Source organism: Hyla sarda, chromosome 8, assembly GCF_029499605.1.
Source record: "Hyla sarda isolate aHylSar1 chromosome 8, aHylSar1.hap1, whole genome shotgun sequence".
Classification (NCBI taxonomy): domain Eukaryota; kingdom Metazoa; phylum Chordata; class Amphibia; order Anura; family Hylidae; genus Hyla; species Hyla sarda.
In genome coordinates, this window is record NC_079196.1 from 207,031,110 (window position 1) to 207,050,088 (window position 18,979).

At 45.5% G+C, this 18,979-nt stretch overlaps 1 protein-coding gene across 5 annotated transcripts in view; it reads left to right on the forward strand.

Moving 5' to 3' along the window:
• The window catches only part of LOC130284611 (glucagon receptor-like), a 129,858-nt gene that overhangs the window by 22,122 nt on the left and 88,757 nt on the right, over nt 1–18,979 (forward strand). The window contains exons 1-2 of one of the 5 annotated variants that reach the window (XM_056535108.1): nt 4,410–4,454; nt 5,837–5,914. The exons of 1 other annotated variant lie outside the window; for it this stretch is intronic. Coding sequence is in view for 1 of the 4 variants with exons in the window: in XM_056535105.1 (XP_056391080.1) it covers nt 9,286–9,335 (50 nt within the window). In the remaining 3 variants the exon portion in view is untranslated. Of the gene's footprint in view, nt 1–4,409; nt 4,455–5,836; nt 5,915–8,493; nt 9,336–10,497; nt 10,600–18,979 lie in introns of those variants that run through there. 3 more of the 5 variants (XM_056535105.1, XM_056535110.1, XM_056535109.1) reach the window with 3 other exon arrangements.

Below are 18,979 nucleotides of genomic sequence, written 5' to 3' on the forward strand. Positions count from 1 at the left end.
AAGAAATATTTTAATGTAATTTTAATTTAATTTAATTTGAATTTATTTACATTTTTAAAAATAATTTTTTAAGGACCCATTCTGGTAAGCATCGAGCTGGCGGTCCGTCGTGAGGCGAGCTAACACCCGTTCCAGCCCCTGTCTTTCAGCGGAACTGCGAATGTGTCATTTAATCAGTTATGGGTCATTGTTATCGCTCCAACCTGTTTCATTGGATTTTTGTGGTAATTCCACAGGTAATATATGAGTCGATGACCATAGGGCCTCAGTCTTAAAAAGATTACATTGTTTTTTTTTTATTTAAATTTAAGATTTTGATTAGATTCACAAGTTTAATGTCCCGGGTGCTCGAAGCATTTACTTTGAACTAATACTGTATGGCCACAAAACCCAATCTAACAAGGAGTCGCAGGGTGGCACAATAACAGAGCCTAGAGGTGGCAGCAGCCCAACGAGACCATAGGGCCTCACAGTAGAAAAGATTAAAGATATTTTGTAAAATTTTAATTGAAGATTTTAGATAGATTAAAATTTTAAAAGTTTAATTTAAGGTGCCAACAGCATGAGGAGACCATATGGTGGCACAATGACACAGCCTGGAGGTGGCAGCAGCATGAGGAGACCATGATGTGGCTGAATGACACAGCCTGGAATTGGCAGCAGCAAGAGGAGACCATAAAGTGGCAGAACAACCCAGCTTGGAGGTGGCAACAGCCTGACAAGACCATAGGGCCTCATAATCGAATTAAATTTAAATTGAAGATTTCTAATAGATTAACATAATTTTTTTTTATTAATGTGCCAGCAGCATGAGGAGACCAAATGGCCACGGTGTGTCTGTGTCCTCTGTCTCGTCTTCCTCATCACCCTCTTGCTCATCACCCTGTAGCTCCACAGCCTGCTCCTTGTTCTCCTCTTCTGTCAGATAAATGCACAGAAGGCAGGGCTGCCGGCTCGAAGATCGCGGGGATTCCAGTGGCTTGTTGCCCATAGCAACCAATCACAGCACAGCTTTCGTTTTTCAACAGCAGAATTGGAAATGAAAGCTGTGCAGTGATTGGTTGCTATAGGCAACAAAGACGTTTTCATTTAGACCAATGGTCTCAAACTGTGGCCCGCCAGATTTTACAAAACTTCAGCTCCCAGCATGCCCAGACAGCCAACGGAGTTGAAGTTTTGCAACATCTGGAGGGCCACAGTTTGGGAACACTGTTTTAGGTGGTTTAATCAATCTCCCCATTTATGTTTATCATGGAAATGGAAGGAACTGTTCCCTATTTCTCTGCTATTTTGTACAAAGCCGTCACCTTAATGTAACATAGGGACAATAATACTCGAACTGTCACCTGACTGATTGAATTATTATCGTGAACATTGCGTTTTCCCGCTCCAGTGATCCCACACTGGTAACTCAGCGGGCCGGCTCTGCCCTAAGAGATATACTCCACATCCTGACACCTAATGACATCTGTCACAATATACGCGCCCACCTAGCCATCTGACATGGCTGCCTTATTATAAATGACATTATTGTATTCAGCTCTGAGTGCTGTACAGAACGTATCTCAATCTCATCTGACAGGTCACCGATACCTCGACGTCACCCATTCTATTTCCATATGTGTCCCCCGTATGTCTAGTCCTGTCGGATCTCTTGTCCCTCATCTTAGAACACGTCCCTGCTATTCGTATTATTTATAATATCACAAGGCTCCTGTTTTATTTTGGCTCCTAGGACTGACGGCTTCTGTTACAGTGAGAAAAATAATCATGATATCAGGACGAGGAAGTGTATGACCTTTTTAGGGCATCTCTAACCCTCATCCTCAATTCCTTAAAGTGTACCTGTTATTAGGAAAACTTTTGACACATTCTACCGACATGTCAAAAGTTTTGATCGGCGGTGGTCTGAGTGTTCAGATCTCCACCATTTAGGAGAATGAGTTAGGAGAAGTCTGCGCTGCTGCGCACTCCTCTGCCTGGTCATGATCACATGATCGAGACATGCTCCGTAGACTTAAAGGGGTACTCCAGCAAAAAAACATCTTATCAAAGGATAGGGGATAAGATGTCTGATCGTGGGGGTCCCGCCACTGGGGACCCCCGCGATCTCCGGGCCGGCAGCGTTGGAGCTTCCATGTTAGTGACATCACGCCACGCCCCCTCCATTCATGTCTATGGGAAGGGGTGTGATGGCTAGTACATAGGTGACGCACCACACATAGACATGGCTGGAGGGGTTGTGTTGGCTGTAGTTGCCAGTCATCCGGCATGGAGCAACATTTGCGAGTGGTCGCAGTAGTACCCCTTTAAGTGCTTCTCAATCATGTGACACAGAGTAAGGAGAGAACGTGCTGAACCCAAACGTCTCCTGGATTGTTCTCCTAATCGGACCCCATGTCCAAAGTTTTTCAAATGACAGGTCATTTTAAAGAAAAGGAGTAAACAGTAGGTAATACCGGAGTCCTCTCGTAAGCTTTAGGGTGCGTTCCCTCAGGGCGTATACGCAGCGTATTCGACGCTGCGCAAAATTGACGGCAGCAGTGGGAAATACGCTGCGTATCCCTTGCTCACTATACACACAGGGCTTTCCGGCAGCAGTCCTATGTGTGTAGTGAGTTTTGGAGGCGGGACCGTGTGCCGATGTGTCTGTGATGCGCGGCTCCGCCTCCAAAACTCACTACACACATAAGGCTGCCACCGGAAAGCCCTGTGTGTATAGTGAGCAAGGAATACGCAGCGTATTTCCCGCTGCTGCCGTAAATTTTGCGCAGCGTCAAATACGCTGCGTATACGCCCTGTGGGAACGCACCCTTAAAAAAAATTATCCCCTATCTGAAGGATAGGGGATAAGTTTTAGATCGCAGGGGGTCCAAGTGCTGGGGCCCTCCACGATCTCCTGTTTGGAGCCCCGATTCTCTAGCACAGGAGCGCGTCACAACCCCTTCCCAAAGCAGAGGTCGCCATGCTCCCTCCATATAGTTCTATGGGAGAGCCGAAGATTGCCGTGGGGGCCCAGGGGTCACTGTACGGAGGCTGCCTGACAGGGCTGCAAGGGTGCAGGGGTGCCACTCCTGTACTGGGCTATCACAATGTCAGGTCTCGGCCGCATTGCAACCTGGAAAAAATCTGAGACAACAGTCATTTTGTATGCTGTTAAAAATAAATATTGAGGTGAAAATCACATAAGAATTGTGAGAAAACCGTCACACACAGGTACAGACACTATATTATGTACAACACTAACTTTACAGCCCCTGTAGCACAGTCAAATAAAAGAAAATCATGGAATACCCCCTTAATATATTAAAAATGAGCCTATTTGAGTTACTATATAAAATATACTTCTTAATAACATTTTGTAACTTTGTGTGTTAAATTAACCCCTAAAAGTTTAGCCACCAGGGGCCCTCCTAGTCCTGTCTGCAGTCCTGCTTGCAGATTGTGACAGAGACAAAAGTCAGGAAATGCCGGTGGGACCTCAGCTCAGAGTATAGAGTGTATACAGCTGAATATTACAGCTTCTTTGTGCTGAGCTAGACTGTAGAGCAGATTTTACCAACAAGGGTGCTTTCAGCAGGTGCAAAACTACAACTCCAAGCAAGCCTTGATTGGGAAACACTGCTGTCGTGATTCCTTCAGTGCTTAGTGCTAAATATTGTGCTAAACATTGTGCTGGATATTCCTGCTCCCCTTTGCAGCTGCTGGGCAGATCTGAACACACTGTAGAGTTCAGCGCTAAAGGGGTGTGTGTGTGTGTGTGGTCTCAGCCAATCACAGCTCATCACACATTGAACTGCTCTAGGCTGTATGTTCAAAGCAGCATACCGGTAGGAGAGAGAGGGCGGAAGTTCTCCCCTGCAGGGCTTCAGATGACATCATGCCTGCTGGGGAACTGCATTCAGTACTTAAAAGTAAGCCATTCTAGGTGTCAACATATCCTGAGAAATACAGTCCTGGGTTAAAGTCCCCTATAAAATTCTAATAATACAAAGATAATGTAATGATATACTGTATGTTTGAGGGAAACCTAAGCCTTGACGTATATTTATCTACAGTCCCAGTTAAATACAGCTACTTGGGGACTATCTGTTGCAGTCAATAGGACTGCGCATTTTCTACAAGCTAAAAGGCTTTTAGATAAGAGTCATTTTCTCCGGGGCTGAAAGCTATAGTACAAATTTGTATCTTTTGTGTTCACCTAAATAGGCTATAAATCATATGGTTACAGTTCACTGTAAATGGGAACATGACGTCCTCCATACTATAGATTTTGCTTCACATGGACCCAAAGAAAGGGTTTGTCGGGAGACACTAGATTTACATACAGCGATCAATGGCGGTCAAGCTGTTGCTTAGCAACTGGATTTGCAGGAAGCGGGTGACACACCTGACACTGCACACACTTCTGTGAGGATTTTGCAGCATCACCCGCTATATTCGAAGCAAGGCAGGTAGGTAGTATTGTCACTTTTTGGTCCACAGGAGATGGCAAAGTCTCCTTTGCCGAAGACAATATATAGATCGGTGTCCGAACTCTGGACCTCCAGCTGTTGCAAAACTACAACTTCTAGCATGCCTGTCCATGCATGCTGGGAGTTGTAGTTTTGCAACAGCTGGAGGTCCCCTGTTTGCTTAAAGGAGTACTCCAGAGGAAAAATGGAAAAACATTTTTTTAAATCATTTAATTTTAAATCAACTGGTGCCAGAGAGTTAAACAGATTTGTAAATAACTTATATAACTTATAAAAATATTAATCCTTCCAGTACTTATCAGCTCCAGAGGAAGTTGTCTACTTCTTTTCAGTCTGACCAAAGTGCTTTCTGCTGCCACCTCTGTCCATGACAGGAACTCTCCGGAGCAGGAGAGGTTTGTTATAGGGATTTGTTCCTACTCTGGACAGTGCCTGACACGGACAGAGGTGTCAGCAGAGAGCACTGTGGTCAGACAGAAAATAACAACTCGACTTCCTGTGGAGCATACAGCAGCTGATAAGTACTGGGAGGATTAAGATTTTTTTAATAGAAGTAATTTACAAATCTGTTGAACTTTCTGGAAACAGTTGATTTGAAAAAAAATAAATAATAATAATAATGTTTTCCACTGGATTACTCCTTTAATACCTCCTCATTTATTTATTTCTTTTATTTTCATCTTCTTTTTATCGTTCTTGTCTCCCTGCCTCCATTTTTTTCCCCATCAAGATGAGGGCTTGTTTTTTGTTTTCTTTTGTTTTGTTTTTTTGTAATTTTATGTGTTACTACAACTTTCTCTTAATTTGTGTAAATCTGCCAAGAAAGGCTGCCTCAATGAATTTAGGTAGTAAAGGTCCATCATGTTGCTTTATTCCATATTATACAGTAAATGGATGGAGGCCAATAGGTATATTCTGTTGTAAGATTGTTAATAAGTTTCACAAACATCTTTTCTTAAAGAGTACCTGTCATGAGCTTGATACATTTTTTAATCCTCCAAGGTCACTGCCCCCATCATGATAAACTACTGCTGCCTTTATTTTTGTTATTTTTTAGTTTTCTACCTTGATATTATTCTCTGTGTTCAGCTCAGTTTCACTGAGCTCCACAGACTGGGAAGGGGAGTTACTCAGCAAGCATGAGATCATCTGAAGCCATACAAGGGAGAACTTCCTCCCCCACTCTGCTACACACAGCCCAGAGCAGTTCAGTGTGAGATAAGGTGTGATTGGCTGAGGCTGCGCACACACCTTCAGCTCTGCACTGAACTCTACAGTGTGTCAGCTCTGCCCAGCAGACATATTTAGCACAATATTTAATGCAATATTTAGCACAATACTCATTTCCTGACTTTTGTCAGGTTGCTACAGGCGACAGTCTTCTAGCAGGACTGCAGGCAGGACTAGAAGGGGGACCCCTGGTGGCAACACTTTTAGAGGTAAATTTAACACATAAAGTTACAAAATTTTATAAAGAATTATATTATAAAGGAAATTCTAATTACTTAGGCTAATCTATAAAATATCATTTGAACAATGGTTCTCATACACCAGTGATCTCCAAACTGTGGACCTTCAGCTGTTGCAAAACTACAACTCCCAGCATGCCCGGACAGCCGATGGCTGTCCGGGCATGCTGGGAGTTGTAGTTTTGCCACAGCTGGAGGTCCACAATTTGGAGACCACTGTCCTATACAGAGAGGAACCAATCAGTGTTACACAGGCCAACCAGATCCCAGGCTCTGACACAATAATGGACCCCATAGATCCAGCAGGAGACAACCCCATTTGGAGATGACTTTGGATTACTTGTCACTATACCTTGGGATGATTATTAGATCTTATTGATGATATGTCCGTTGTGTGCAATGATGACAAGAAATGCAATTAAAGGCGGGCATGTAGATCACCACAGCTTTACATTTCTTACAGCACCGCAGATATAAATAGTGAGTCTATTATGGCTCAGTCACTATGTTTTACACCGTACTATAATGTATCAACAGCACATACCTATTATTTATTGTTGACTTGAGTAGATATCGTGGAGCACAAAGCAGACAATAGCTCCATTTAACACCTCTCTGCACCTGCCCATTAAGTCAAGTAATTACGGTACCTATGTGGCTCATGATTGCACATATAAATATGCCACCCCCACACTAAATCTGAGCACCCCAGAATGCGTGGGGGTCCCATTGTGGCTCCATAGACCTGACACCACATACTTATGGAATACTTCTGGGTGATGCATTTTCTCTGCTTGTCTCCCAGTACTTTCCATTTTTTATGGTACCTTTAAAGGGGTACTCCCGTGGATAATTATTATTATTATTATTATTTTTTTTTTTAAATCAACTGGTGCCAGAAAGTTAAACAGATTTGTATTTCTATTAAAAATATCTTAATCCTTCAAGTACGTTTTAGGGGCTGTATACTACAGAGGAAATGCTTTCCTTTTTGGATTTATTGTCTGTCATGACCACAGTGCTCTCTGCTGACATCTCTGTCCATTTTAGGAACTGTCCAGAGCAGCATATGTTTGCTATGGGGATTATCCCCTGCTCTGGACAGTTCCTAAAATGGACAGCAGAGGTCAGCAGAGAGCACTGTGGTCATGACAGAAGTGAAATCCAAAAAGAAAAAAAGAAAAAGAACTGGAAGGATTAAGATTTTTTTAATAGTAATTTTCTAATCTGTTTAACTTTCTGGCACCAGTTGATTTAAAGAAAAAAAAAAAACAGTTTTCCATGGGAGTACCCCTTTAAAGAGTACCTCTCATGATCTTGTTTATTTTTTATAGTCCCCCGAGTTCACTGACCCCCATCATGATAAACCACCCCCTGCCTTTATTTTTATTACTTGTTAGTTTTCTACCTTGATTTTGCTCTGTATTTTCTGCTCAGTCTCCGTCTGAAGCCATACAGGGGAGAACTTCGTCCCTCACTCTGCTACACACAGCCCAAAGCAGTTCAGTGTGAGATGAGCTATGATTGGATAAGGCTGCACACACACCCCTCAGCACCCCAGAGTGCATTTCCTGATTTTGGACTTCTGCCAGGCCAGCAGGAGTCCAAAGTCTGTGCAAGAGATGGGGGGAAATGTGCTCTGGACAAGTAGGGAGACACCTAGTGGCAGCTTTTTTAAACACAAATAAAACATAGAAAACTTAATTTTTTTTTAAACAAAGTACATTAGAAAGATTTTTTATTTACCATAAGGAGTGCAATAGCAAAAATTTGTTTTAATGATTTAATGAGTCTCCATTTAAGTGAATCTGTCAGTCAGGGGCATTGTTAGGTCTTCAAAAGATTCAGGGCTAGAGCCCATAGCCCCAGCCTTGCCCCTATTCGTGCTCCAACCACACCCTCAGCCATGCCTCTTAACTACATCTTCAGTCACTACGGCTGGTGTCTTCTAGCAGACATGCCTGAGCACAGCACGTCTGCTACCAGGGGTTACTGCTGTCTTAAAGTGCTGGCAGTCCTGGTGGCAGTATCCTGGATTTGTTAGGCGGCCAGTCAGACTCGTGGTTGTGTGTGACAGATCCAGGGATTTAGCTCCACAACCACCACCAGCTACACCCCTGCTTTTAGCTCTATATAATGCTGAGATGATACATGTCTTTTAGCAGGTGCCTTTTTGCAGAGTTATAAAATGATAAGCTCAAGGGTTATACATACAATGTGCTCTAATAATAAAGTGCTGATCTGCAGCATGCATGCCTCCTCCCTTTCCCACCCCTCCCTGCGTGACTTCCAACAGGGAGGGGTGGGTCAGTAAGGAGGCATGCATGCTGCAACTAAGTACCTCCTTTAAGACTTTTGAGCTTACAAAAAATACATGATTTTATAACTTTGCAAACAGCTATTATTTAATGATCTAAGTATCATTTGTTTTATCATCCTATGAGGTCTCTGCCCATGTCTGCAGCTCTGAGCTTTTATAGAGCTGACAGATCCCCATAATAACAATGAGGTTACACTTTTCCCTTATGCTGCATATATGATCTTTATTATTAGAGCACATTGTATACAAATTATTCTTGGCATCTAGGTTGCTAGCGTTGAGTCATTTCATTCCAGGGACAGGCTTTTCGATACAACAGTGATAACTATGTGTATTTTTTTTAATTGAATCCAATTACTCTTGTCAGCTATGTTGTGGGTTATTTAACGCTGCCAAAAAGATATACATTTAACTGCTATATATTGTGGTTAAGTGCGCTCTTTTTTTTACATACCCTCTTTCGGTTTCGTTTTTTTTGTGTGTATATCTATTTTCTGCCATCATCTTTCCATTTTCTGCCATACATGATTTATACATGAGTCCCTCTGCTTTATCCTTATATAATTGATGTTTTGTATTACACTTAAAAGCATTTTGCTGTTAAACTTTGCAACCTCTACATCTCAAGATGGAGTATAACTACAACTCCCAGCATGAGCACCGTTTTGTAACCTGCAAAGAGACCAAAGTTGAAGACTGACAGTTTCTACCTCTCACTGTAAAATGGAACTACAACTCCCATCAGGTGTTTAACCTAGGTGTAGGTATTTATACCTGAGAAAACCTAAAAAAAAGGTAAAAATCTTGTGGTGACTCTAATCCATAGACAAGGAGATGAGAGGCTGGGAGGAGTGGGCAGAGGAGGGGTTACATGGAGGGATCCATAGAACAGATGGGAATCCTTGCCGGAGGCATCACTAAGAAGGAGTTTGAGAGCAGGGGAGTAAATATATCTGTGTAGAAGGAACATATAGAGGTCTGTATGTGGAACTAGCGGCACATCAGTGGGCACCAGCCGGGGATGACCTGGGCACAGATTTGGCTACATTTGCACATTCCTCTCTATAGCAGGTAAGTCACTTACTTATTCTGAGGTAATAGCATGACATTGTACTAATATTAAGCTCTACGTCTCCATGACAAACATCTATTTTGAACCTAACCCTCTCCAAAAATGTGAAAATTCAGGTGTAAATTCACACATCCTATGTCAGATTTCATGAAGCTGTTTGTAGATCTTTTCCTGTAGATCAACTGTGAGTTGAGGGGTTAATAGTGGACACCTTTTTCTTCATTGTTAAAACTCCATCAAACAGCTCCCCATGTCTCAGCTTCCTAGACTGTGTGAATGTAGAATGCACGAGTAAGGGTTAACTGCTGGAGTAAAGGTGCGTTCACACGGAGTAATTCCTCTTGAATTCTCCGCTCCAAATTCATGCACATCTCCTCTGCCCATTGACTTTAATGTTATTTCTGCTGTCCTGTTCACACTGCGGAAATTCTGCTAGCGGAAGTCCTTTCCACTTGAAGAAAGAACATGTTCATTCTACAAGCAGAATCCAATAGAAGTCAATGGTGAAAAAAAAATTCTGCCCGACATCGTTTTCAAGCGGAATTCAGAAAAGTAGATTAAATAGCCTCCTCCTTCATTCCTCTTCATTTCCACATGGAAATTCCGCTTGAATTCCGCTTGATGGAGAAGACAACAATTTCCTGACCGAAATTATTCCTTGTGAATTCCTCTTGAATTCCTCAGTGTGAACGCACCCCTAAGGGTTAACTGCTGGAGTAAGGGTTAACTGCTGGTGTAAGGGTTACTTGCTGGTGTAAGGGTTAACTGCTGGTGTAAGGGTTACTTGCTGGTGTAAGGGTTAACTACTGGTGTAAGGGTTACTTGCTGGTGTAATGGTTAACTGCTGGTGTAAAGGTTACTTGCTGGTGTAAGGGTTAACTGCTGGTGTAAGGGTTAACTGCTGGAGTAAGGGTTAACTGCTGGTGGAAGGGTTAACTGCTGGAGTAAGGGTTAACTGCTGGTGTAAGGGTTACTTGCTGGTGTAAGGGTTAACTGCTGGTGTAAGGGTTACTTGCTGGTGTAAGGGTTAACTACTGGTGTAAGGGTTACTTGCTGGTGTAATGGTTAACTGCTGGTGTAAAGGTTACTTGCTGGTGTAAGGGTTAACTGCTGGTGTAAGGGTTAACTGCTGGAGTAAGGGTTAACTGCTGGTGGAAGGGTTAACTGCTGGAGTAAGGGTTAACTGCTGGTGGAAGGGTTAACTGCTGGTGTAAGTTTTGATAAATCTCCCCCTATTTGTTCTGTATTTTGATCAGTATTTCGGTAAGTATTTGGTCAGTATTGTGGGCAGTATTTTGCTCAGTATCTAAGCAGGATTTGGTCAGTATATTGGTCGGTATCGGGAAGATTTATCAAATCCTGTGCAGAGGAAAAGTTGTGCAGTTGCCCATAGCAACCAATCAGATCGCTTCTTTCATTTTTAAAAGGGCCTGTTCAAAATTAAAACAGCGATCTGATTAGTTGCTATGGGTAACTTTTCCTCTGGAGAGATTTTGATACATCTCCCCCTATATGGTCAGGGCTGTGTGTAAAATTAAGGTTATGGTTCCTTGGAGAAACCTGTCAGTGCTAGATCTCCCTGTGACTGATGGGGGTCCCTGTGACCAGATCCCCATGGATCACACTTCTCTGACAGGACTGACTGATGGGGGTCCCTGTGACCAGATCCCCATGGATCACACTTCTCTGACAGGACTGACTGATGGGGGTCCCTGTGACCGGATCCCCATGGATCACACTTCTCTGACAGGACTGACTGATGGGGGTCCCTTTGACCGGATCCCCATGGATCACACTTCTCTGACAGGACTGACTAATGGGGGTCCCTTTGACCGGATCCCCATGGATCACACTTCTCTGACAGGACTGACTGATGGGGGTCCCTTTGACCGGATCCCCATGGATCACACTTCTCTGACAGGACTGACTGATGTTGGTCCATGTGACCAGATCTCCATGGATCATACTTCTCTGAGAGGACTGACTGATGGGGGTCCCTTTGACCGGATCCCCATGGATCACACTTCTCTGACAGGACTGACTAATGGGGGTCCCTTTGACCGGATCCCCATGGATCACACTTCTCTGACAGGACTGACTGATGGGGGTCCATGTGACCAGATCCCCATGGATCACACTTCTCTGACAGGACTGACTGATGGGGGTCCCTGTGACCGGATCCCCATGGATCACACTTCTCTGACAGGACTGACTGATGGGGGTCCCTGTGACCGGACCCCCATGGATCACACTTCTCTGACAGGACTGACTGATGGGGGTCCCTGTGACCGGACCCCCATGGATCACACTTCTCTGACAGGACTGACTGATGGGGGTCCCTGTGACCGGATCCCCATGGATCACACTTCTCTGACAGGACTGATTGATGGGGGTCCCTGTGACCAGATCCCCATGGATCACACTTCTCTGACAGGACTGACTGATGGGGGTCCCTGTGACCAGATCCCCATGGATCACACTTCTCTGACAGGACTGACTGATGGGGGTCCCTGTGACCAGATCCCCATGGATCACACTTCTCTGACAGGACTGACTGATGGGGGTCCCTTTGACCGGATCCCCATGGATCACACTTCTCTGACAGGACTGACTAATGGGGGTCCCTTTGACCGGATCCCCATGGATCACACTTCTCTTACAGGACTGACTGATGGGGGTCCCTTTGACCGGATCCCCATGGATCACACTTCTCTGACAGGACTGACTGATGTTGGTCCATGTGACCAGATCTCCATGGATCATACTTCTCTGACAGGACTGACTGATGGGGGTCCCTTTGACCGGATCCCCATGGATCACACTTCTCTGACAGGACTGACTAATGGGGGTCCCTTTGACCGGATCCCCATGGATCACACTTCTCTGACAGGACTGACTGATGGGGGTCCATGTGACCAGATCCCCATGGATCACACTTCTCTGACAGGACTGACTGATGGGGGTCCCTGTGACCGGATCCCCATGGATCACACTTCTCTGACAGGACTGACTGATGGGGGTCCCTGTGACCGGACCCCATGGATCACACTTCTCTGACAGGACTGACTGATGGGGGTCCCTGTGACCGGACCCCCATGGATCACACTTCTCTGACAGGACTGACTGATGGGGGTCCCTGTGACCGGATCCCCATGGATCACACTTCTCTGACAGGACTGACTGATGGGGGTCCCTGTGACCGGACCCCCATGGATCACACTTCTCTGACAGGACTGACTGATGGGGGTCCCTGTGACCGGATCCCCATGGATCACACTTCTCTGACAGGACTGACTGATGGGGGTCCCTGTGACCGGATCCCCATGGATCACACTTCTCTGACAGGACTGACTGATGGGGGTCCCTGTGACCGGACCCCCATGGATCACACTTCTCTGACAGGACTGACTGATGGGGGTCCCTGTGACCGGATCCCCATGGATCACACTTCTCTGACAGGACTGACTGATGGGGGTCCCTGTGACCGGATCCCCATGGATCACACTTCTCTGACAGGACTGACTGATGGGGGTCCCTGTGACCGGACCCCCATGGATCACACTTCTCTGACAGGACTGACTGATGGGGGTCCCTGTAACCGGATCCCCATGGATCACACTTCTCTGACAGGACTGACTGATGGGGGTCCCTGTGACCGGACCCCCATGGATCACACTTCTCTGACAGGACTGACTGATGGGGGTCCCTGTGACCGGATCCCCATGGATCACACTTCTCTGACAGGACTGACTGATGGAGGTCCATGTGACCAGATCCCCATGGATCACACTTCTCTGACAGGACTGACTGATGGGGGTCCTTGTGACCGGATCCCCATGGATCACACTTCTCTGACAGGACTGATTGATGGGGGTCCCTGTGACCAGATCCCCATGGATCACACTTCTCTGACAGGACTGATTGATGGGGGTCCCTGTGACCAGATCCCCATGGATCACACTTCTCTGACAGGACATACTGATGGGGGTCCCTGTGACCGGATCCCCATGGATCACACTTCTCTGACAGGACTGACTGATGGGGGTCCCTGTGACCAGATCCCCATGGATCACACTTCTCTGACAGGAATGACTGATGGGGTCCCTTTGACCGGATCCCCATGGATCACACTTCTCTGACAGGACTGACTGATGGGGGTCCCTGTGACCGGATCCCCATGGATCACACTTCTCTGACAGGACTGACTGATGGGGGTCCCTGTGACCGGATCCCCATGGATCACACTTCTCTGAGAGGACTGACTGATGGGGGTCCCTGTGACCGGATCCCCAAGGATCACACTTCTCTGAGAGGACTGACTGATGGGGGTCCCTGTGACCGGACCCCCATGGATCACACTTCTCTGACAGGACTGACTGATGGGGGTCCCTGTGACCGGATCCCCATGGATCACACTTCTCTGACAGGACTGACTGATGGGGGTCCCTGTGACCAGATCCCCATGGATCACACTTCTCTGACAGGACTGACTGATGGGGGGTCCCTGTGACCAGATCCCCATGGATCACACTTCTCTGACAGGACATACTGATGGGGGTCCCTGTGACCGGATCCCCATGGATCACACTTCTCTGACAGGACTGACTGATGGGGGTCCCTGTGACCAGATCCCCATGGATCACACTTCTCTGACAGAAATGACTGATGGGGTCCCTTTGACCGGATCCCCATGGATCACACTTCTCTGACAGGACTGACTGATGGGGGTCCCTGTGACCGGATCCCCATGGATCACACTTCTCTGACAGGACTGACTGATGGGGGTCCCTGTGACCGGATCCCCATGGATCACACTTCTCTGACAGGACTGACTGATGGGGGTCCCTGTGACCGGATCCCCATGGATCACACTTCTCTGACAGGACTGACTGATGGGGGTCCCTGTGACCGGACCCCCATGGATCACACTTCTCTGACAGGACATACTGATGGGGGTCCCTGTGACCAGATCCCCATGGATCACACTTCTCTGACAGGACTGACTGATGGGGGTCCCTGTGACCGGATCCCCATGGATCACACTTCTCTGACAGGACTGACCGATGCAGTAAACGAAATGCATTTACACTGCACGGCACACTTACCTCTGCTATTACCTCATATTGTCTGGTATTCCAGCATACGATGCATATGACAGATTCGCACTGACGCTCGCCTCTGCAGGAGGTCATTCCTTATTGACTGTGTTCGGATGGTTGCGCAGTAAAGCTTCATTCACGAGGCAACGATACATTGGGAAACTGTCAGAATGGCATGCCGATGTATTTGTGCTCGGACGCGAACCATTCATTTCATTTTAGCTAGTGACTACGTTCGGGTCATTTTCCGAGCCTATACAAATTTTGGCTCACACCTGCAGCACTTTTCAGTCTGAGACAAAGCTTGGATATGTTTAGAACATGTAGTCACTAGATGACTAGTGAGCCACTGAAATGAATAGGGCCTGTCGGAGCACAGACACATCTGCATGTCATTCTGACGTATCCGTGCCTTGGAAGCACAAATCATGGTGTGAACCTAGTCTAACAGTGAATCAGGGAGATTTACCCTTGGTGTCATAGGGATGCATCAATTTAAAAGATGGCAAAAATGGCACAAATTGGTGCAACTCCCCATGAACCATGACATCATGGTTGCTGCACATAGTATTAAACAGCAAAGCATTTAGAGCAAATTATGAATTTCATTGGTCGCGCCACTTTTCTTAATAGTTTTCAACTTTTTAGAAGTAGGCACCAAAATTACCTCTGGAAAAGCTGAGTGACAACCAATATAACTACCTTTAAAGGGTTACTCCGCTACCCAGCGTCCGGAACATTGAGTTCCCAACGCTGGGTGCGGGCTTCCGCGTTCACGCCCGCCCCCTTGTGATATGACACCCCGTCATGTCATGTCACGCCCTGCCCCTCAATGCAAGTCTATGGGAGGGGGCGTGACTGCCGTCACGCCCCCTCCCATAGACTTGCATTGAGGGGGCGGGACGTGACATCAGATGACGGGGCGTCACGTCACGAGGGGGGCGGGCGTGAACAAGGAAGCCCGCCCACAGTGTTTGGAACTCAATGTTCCGGATGCTGGGTAGCAGAGTAACCCTTTAAAGGGGTTATGTTACACTGTTTGTTTGTTTTTTTAACCCCTTCATGACCCGGGTTTTTTCCATTTTTGCAATTTTGTTTTTTCCTCCTCACTTTAAAAAACCATAACTCTTTACATTTTGCACCTAAAAATCCATATGATGGCTTATTTTTTGCGCCACCAATTCTACTTTGTAATGACATCAGTCCTTTTACCCATATATCTACAGCGAAACGGGGAAAAAAAATAATTGTGCAACAAAATTGAAGAAAAAACACAATTTTGTAACTTTTGGGGGCTTCTGTTTCTACGTAGTACATTTTTAGGGTAACAATGACACCTTATCATTATTCTGTAGGTCCATACGATTAAAATGATCCCCTACTTATATAGGTTTGATTTTGTCGCACTTCTGGAAAAAAAAAATCATAACTACATGCAGGAAAATTTATATGTTTAAAATTGTCATCTTCTGACCCCTATAACTTTTTTTATTTTTCCGTGTATGGGGCGGTATGAGGGCTTATTTTTTGCGCCGTGATCTGAAGTTTTTAGCGGTACCATTTTTGTATTGATCAGACTTTTTGATCGCTTTTTATTCATTTTTTCATTATATAAAAAGTGACCAAAAATACGCTATTTTGGACTTCAGAATTTTTTTTTTGCGCGTACGCCATTGATCGTGTGGTTTAATATATATTTTTATAAATAGGAAAAGGGGGGTGATTCTAAATTTTATTAGGGAAGGGGTTAAATGATCTTTATTGACTTTTTTTTTTCCACTTTTTTTTGCGATGTTACAGCTCCCATAGGAGGCTATAACACTGCACACACTGATCTTTTACATTGAGCATTGTTATCCCATAGGATAACATTGCTCAATGATTCTGGATCTCAGGCACTGAGCAGTCATTTGGTGATCGGACACCAGGACGTGGGTAAGGGGACCCTTCTGCTGTCCTAAAGCTGTTCGGGATGCGGTGTTTTCACCGCGGCGATCCCGAACAGCCCCCTGAGCTAACCGGCACTTATTAACTTTCACTTTAGACGCGGCGAGCAACTTTGAACGCCGTTTCTAAAGGGTTAATTGATCGCTGTGCCGCGCGCTATTAGCCACGGGTCCTGGCCATGGCTAGGTGCTGGGCCCGACCCGCTATGGCCCCGTGTTATAGAATGGGAGCCGACCCATAACGTACATGTATGTCATGGGTCAGGAAGAGGTTAAAGAAATCTGCTCTGTTTTTCTAATTCTAGATACGTAATAGACTTTAATAGACTGTGGTGATATGAATGTACAGGATATATAAATCCAGATGTTAGTCCGTGTTCACATCACAGCTGTGCTCCGCTAAAGGGAGCTCCATTACAAAATGACAGGAATTGGGCAATAAAAAAATGCTGCATGTCTGACATTATTCTCTGCTAAATACTTTTAAAATAACGGACACCCGACCGATCTTATTCAAAGTCAATGGAATCCGTCGGGACCTGAAGGTGCCCATTGTGCTGTTAGGTGCAAAAAAAAAAAATAGCCTAACGGAACCAGAACACTATGGATAATCCACTTGGAATTAAATCTTAGCCGAATCCAAGCGATCTCAATGGGATTCTGCTGCTCAGTGCACACTACAGAAGCTCCGTAGCAGACGTCTGGCGTGGATCCGGAACCTGACAAACATGGTCCCTCTTTTGGGAGAATCCACTCGGAAAAGCTGATAAGCCAATGGTACTTTGATTTCTGATACTAATTTCCATGGTAATATTTCATGTTAAATGGGCACTGTCACCAACTTTATTTTTTGAAATGTTGTAGTACTTATGTACTACAACATATCTCTAATATACTTTTATTATTTTTTTTTTTTAATTAAAATTGTTTAATTTACATTTGAAAACCGGCCACTAGGGGTCTCCCTCCTAGTGGCCGGCTGCAGCCTGGCGTGACGTCACGCCTGAAAAGGACTGATGCGGCCGGTCCTTTTTCATTCGCATTGGCTCCCCGGCCACTGGTTGGGAGGCCACTCCTCCCACACATCGCTGCCGCTGCTGTCCCTGCACGCCCGCTGCCGGACTCTGCAGTAAGTGTAATGGGGGGGGGGGGGGGGGGGGTTGTGAAGGAGGGAACGGGGTATGGCGCGGGGGGGGGGGGAGGGAGACGGAGGGGACGGGCTAGCGCCGCATGTAACTAACTAATAGTTTTATGTATATAGACAGCAGGCGGGCTCAGCATCATACACAAAGGGGTGCTATTAAGCGTACCAAATAACAATAACTACACAAAAAAGAGAAAGAGATACGCAATATAATGCACACCCACAGTAACTGTAATCCAAAAAGTATATCTTTATTACATATAAATAGTACAAAAAGCAGACAATACAGTTAAAACCAATTAAAAAAGGCCCAATTGGCCATTGCACAAACGAGGGGGGGGGGGGGGGGGGAAACCCCTACCAAAAAGAAGGGGAGAAACCCCACCCAGGGCACCTGCCTCCACAAATACACAGGTTATCAACCTATCATACAACAAGAATGTTTAATCAATACAGTCCTGTCCCCACAACACCAATAATATATATACAACCTGAGTGTCCTTAATATATAGCACAGGGGACTGGTAGTAGAGGACAATAGATGGAGGAGTAGTACGGCAGGTGCCCCCCTAAAGACCCCACGCGTTCCGTTGCCCGTCAGCAACTTCCTCAGGGGTGTTGTGCCTCCATGATTTAGTCTCTGCCATATATACCAAACATAATTACCCTAATTATGGTGAAAGAGTTACCTGTTTGCTCATTGTATCCCGTCTCCGGTCATTGACCCGCTTGTACTTCCGGGTACAGAGAAGGTTACATCCGCTCCATGATCTACATCCGCTCCGTCACTCTCTTACAGCTGTGTCCCACACACACGTCACTCGCGCATGCGCAGAGTATATTCCATATCAACAGCTAAAGATCTCTCATATGCGATCACTGCGCCTGCGCGTCTCCATTCGCTCTCACCCATCACAACTCATCAGTCACACAGCACAGCCCTCACATCACATTCCCGCGCATGCGCACCACTACTCACATCCCCACAATCTGCTCGCACCATTCTACCACACAGCGGAGTTCCCTTTTACCACGCATGCGCATCTCAGCTATCATCCCTATAGTTCACACAGATATATTCATCTCTGCACAAGGCATCCTTTTCAGAAATCACATCTTATTGCTGTTTTATACCCATATGGGGATGTCGATTGACATAACTGAAACCCTGTTTTGGCTCCGTATAACAAGACATAGTTATCATCCCCATAGTTCACACGTATTGATCTCTATATAAGGCATCCTTTTTAGACATTGCATCTTATTGAATATATAATAATATACTTTTACAGAGTTCAAGTGCTACTTTAACTCCATACAGAAAAATACATGTAATAACATACTCAAGGATCCCTGCATCCAATCATGACCATATCTTCCTATATTTATATAATACAGATGGGTATCAAATCATAACAGTCATCTTAATGCTCTAATACTTTGTTTAACCCTTT